The 3,339-nt window shown below is 63.3% G+C and overlaps 1 protein-coding gene across 3 annotated transcripts in view; it reads right to left on the bottom strand.

Annotated features, from left to right (window-relative positions):
• Positions 1-1,754: 1,754 nt before the first annotated feature.
• Positions 1,755-3,339, bottom strand: part of MCAM (melanoma cell adhesion molecule) — a 13,540-nt gene continuing 11,955 nt past the window's right edge. For all 3 annotated transcript variants that reach the window (XM_019510273.1, XM_019510288.1, XM_019510280.1), the window contains one exon: positions 1,755-2,185. In XM_019510273.1, coding sequence (XP_019365818.1) covers positions 2,156-2,185 — 30 coding nt within the window. In that variant the 3' untranslated portion in view covers positions 1,755-2,155. The remainder of the gene's footprint in view (positions 2,186-3,339) is intronic.

Raw genomic sequence — 3,339 nt, 5'->3', positions numbered from 1 at the left:
AACATCAGCAAGCCCTCGCAGGCAAAGATGATTGTCTCATCTGTGGGGCTGAAGATGGCTGATAAGGCTAATCTGGGATCGACAGACTCGCAGCTTGGACGCATGTTGCTATGTATGGCGAGCGGCTCTGCATATGCCCGCGCTGCTGAAGCAGAGTACCAGTGTAGACGAGCTCTGGCAGGAGAGATCTCTCCTATTCAGCCGTCCATTGGAGGACAAGCCACTGGTGGAGAAGATGCTGGAAGGGGCTCTTTGGCCGCTGGCAGTCTGGGAAGCAGGCATGCAATGGACATCATCCTTGCAGGACGCCTGTAGCTAGAGGCTCGGTGGCGGGTGACGCTTGTGACCCTCTGCAGTGAGCAGGGTGGCTGTTCACAAGCCTTCCCTTAAAACACTCGCTCCCCTGCTGCTTGTCCAGCAGCTGCAGAGCTCTTACAGGTCCTCAACCACAGTTATGTGGTGGGAAACCAGAGCGGATGTCGTGTGTTGGGGGCGCAGGCATGGGAGCACAACCACAGCTACATGAAACCACGTGCCCTTCCGCCAAGCTGCCCAATATGCTCCTGCCCACCACCCCGCTCACCCCCGCTAAAGACAACACAGTGCCGGCAGCCCTGGAAGTTGTTAGGCTTTTTATTTTCACAGATATAAAAAAAAACCCCCTGCAAATATCAAACAAACTCTTAAATTTACACATGACCCAACAAAAATATATATATAAACCAAAGCTGCTGCTGCGTCCCGGACGGGGCTAGCTCGTGAGTACAGTGCACCCTTTTGGGCGGGGGGGCTGGTTGTCTCTGCGCCGGCGGAGGGTCCCACTAGCCACGGAGGGGACCAGGTGCTTAGGACAGGAGCAGTGCACGCTTGCCCAGTGTTACGGTAAGGCTGTTTGCTGAAGTGGTGGAGGCTGGGGAAGGCACTGCCGGGGAGCAGCAGACAGGGGTGTGCTTCGAGGAGTCCTACAACTCGGTTCACTGCTCTAGGGGATGGGAAAGTGAGGGGCTCACCCCCTGGGATGGGCAGGGGAGGAGGGGTCTGGCCCTGGCACGCTCTCCCGGGGAGCTGCTGGGCACCTGAAGCCACGGCGGTATACGTTAAGGCGGCAGGTTCGCTCTATTTGGTACCAGGGTTATGTAGCACCAGTTCAGGGTTTCGGGAAGGAGCTTGGGTCGGCCCGTTTCCCTTCTTAGCCATGTGTGGGCCCCCATCCGCCTGGCCAGACAGCGGGCCTGCGACGGAGAGCTCGACCCAGGGACGGATGTTAAGAAAAAAAGCCCCTTGGAGCCCTGTAAAGAGCACTAAGGGACTTCAAGGAACCGCGCACCTCCTCGATTTCAGACCCAGCTGCCTCGGCCAGCCCCCGCGCACCCCCGAGTCTGCAGGGAGACGGGCCCGCCTCTCGGCCCAGCAGTGCTGCGGTGGGACCAGCAGCCGTTGCTTTGTGCTAAAGCATCGTTACACCCGACCGCTCCTGAAGCCTCCGTGCGTGGGACGGCCCCGAGCTCCCGCCCGTGCCCTGTCAGCTCTGCTTTCAAGGGGATTGCTGGGGCAGGCGGGGACGGGGAAACCACCCCTGCGTTTCACCGGCAGGAGCTGCCGAGTCTGAGCCTGACGGGACGAGAGCAGCCGGAGGGAGCGCTGCGGGAACTCGCGCTTCGGGCATGATCCGCCCCGCGTCCCAGCTCCAGGGACTGACCTGAGCCTGCTCGTCGAGGGGACTATTTGATATCCTCGTGATTACGGGGCTGCTCATCGAGGGGGCTGCTCGTCTTTCTGAGGGGCTTCCACTGGCGAAGCAGCCCCTCCGCTCTGAGCCTGCCCAAAGGGGTGAGGGGGGCTCACCTACTGCAAGCGGTGGGTGAAAGGCATCTGATCCTTCCCCACAACCGTGCTGGGCATTAGGTGCTCCCCCCTCGGGCCAGCGGGGCCATCTTTGGCCCCCGGAGGGGTGAGCAAGTCCAGGTGCACTGCGGCTCTTCTGCCATCGGTCAAATCCTTGGCCGGAGCAGTGAGGGCTCGTCCCTGCAGGGCAGTCTGGGCGCTGGGATGCATCGGGCTCTGGCCACGCTCCCGGGGGGCTGAAGCAGGGGTGGGAGGCGGCGATCCAGGAGCGGGGAAAGTCTGGACGGGAAAGCACTTGGCAGCTGCCTCCCTAGTGTCTCAGATCGATGTATTTCTCGCCCTTGGACCCATCAGAAAGAAACGGAGGTTAGCAGAGCACAGGGCGCAGCCGCGACCAGCCATCGTGGGGCCCCCGGCACGGACGGGCTTCTGCTCGCAGCATGTGCAAGCGGTACCAGGCGGGTATCGTGGGGTGGCGGAGCGTGGCAGGGCCGAGCGCACGCTCCCCTCTAGCCACCCCCTACCCCCAAGCAGTGTGGGACCCTTCCTGCTGGTCTGGCCGGGAGCCGGGCAGCGCAGGGGGGCGAGAACGCACTGGCAGGGACCCTGCAGCGGCTGGGAAGCGTGCGGCAAGGCGCGTGGGGCAGGCTTGAATGGGGCAGCTGCTGCATGGAGCAAGAGCGTGAGAGCGCGCATAGGCCCGGCAGCCCGCCTGCCTCGCCACGGACTCGATGGGAGACTGCAGTGATCCCCCCACCCCATCCTGGGATCACCCCCCGTGGCAACACGAGGGGCGCAGGGATGGAGGAAAGGAAAGGGGCTGGAAGAGTGAACAAAAGGAAGGGGACAGACCGAGCGCGTGCCCTGCAGCCCTGCGCTACCGCTACGGGGAGCAGCGTGCCAGCTCTGGTGACCCCAGGTACCAGCCAGAGCAGTAAGCTGGTCTCCTGGCATCCACGTGGCAGAGAGCGGCTGCGTGACGCTGCTGTGGGAGGGGTGAAGGCAGGGTACCAGGCCCATCCCAGATCTCCCAGCCTCGGCTGGGACAGCCCAGGGGGACGTTCCTGGCAGGGGTCAGCCCTGCAAGGCCAGAGCAGGGCACCTGGGGAGCTGTGCACGCGTGGAGCAGCCGTGATCCCACGTGGGGGCACTGCAGGTGGAAACCCAGCGGCTGTGCTGACTCCCTAATCCAGCGCCTGGGGCTGTGCCTGAGCCTGGCGTCCCCGCGCCCCGTCGCTAGTGCAGTGGACGCTGGCCCATGCACGGGGAGGTGGTGAGAAGAGGCTGCCAGGCGGCCGGTGGGCACACGCGCGGCGTTCAAGCCTACCTGGTCCCCAGCAGGTTTCTGGTCGCCGTTGGTGGCCTGCAGCAGCCCCGCCTCTTCAGGAAGCTTATCTGACTTAACTTCAACTACAACCTCGTCTTTACGGGCATCAGGCTTGGTGCTGGGGGGGAGGGGGAGGGAGGGGACAGCTTTGAGACATAGTGGACAGA

This window comes from Gavialis gangeticus, unplaced genomic scaffold (genome assembly GCF_001723915.1).
Source record: "Gavialis gangeticus isolate Ggan-Ray unplaced genomic scaffold, GavGan_comp1, whole genome shotgun sequence".
Classification (NCBI taxonomy): Eukaryota; Metazoa; Chordata; order Crocodylia; family Gavialidae; genus Gavialis; species Gavialis gangeticus.
The sequence above is the reverse complement of the archived record's forward strand: the minus strand, read 5'-3'. Positions and strand labels throughout refer to the sequence as shown.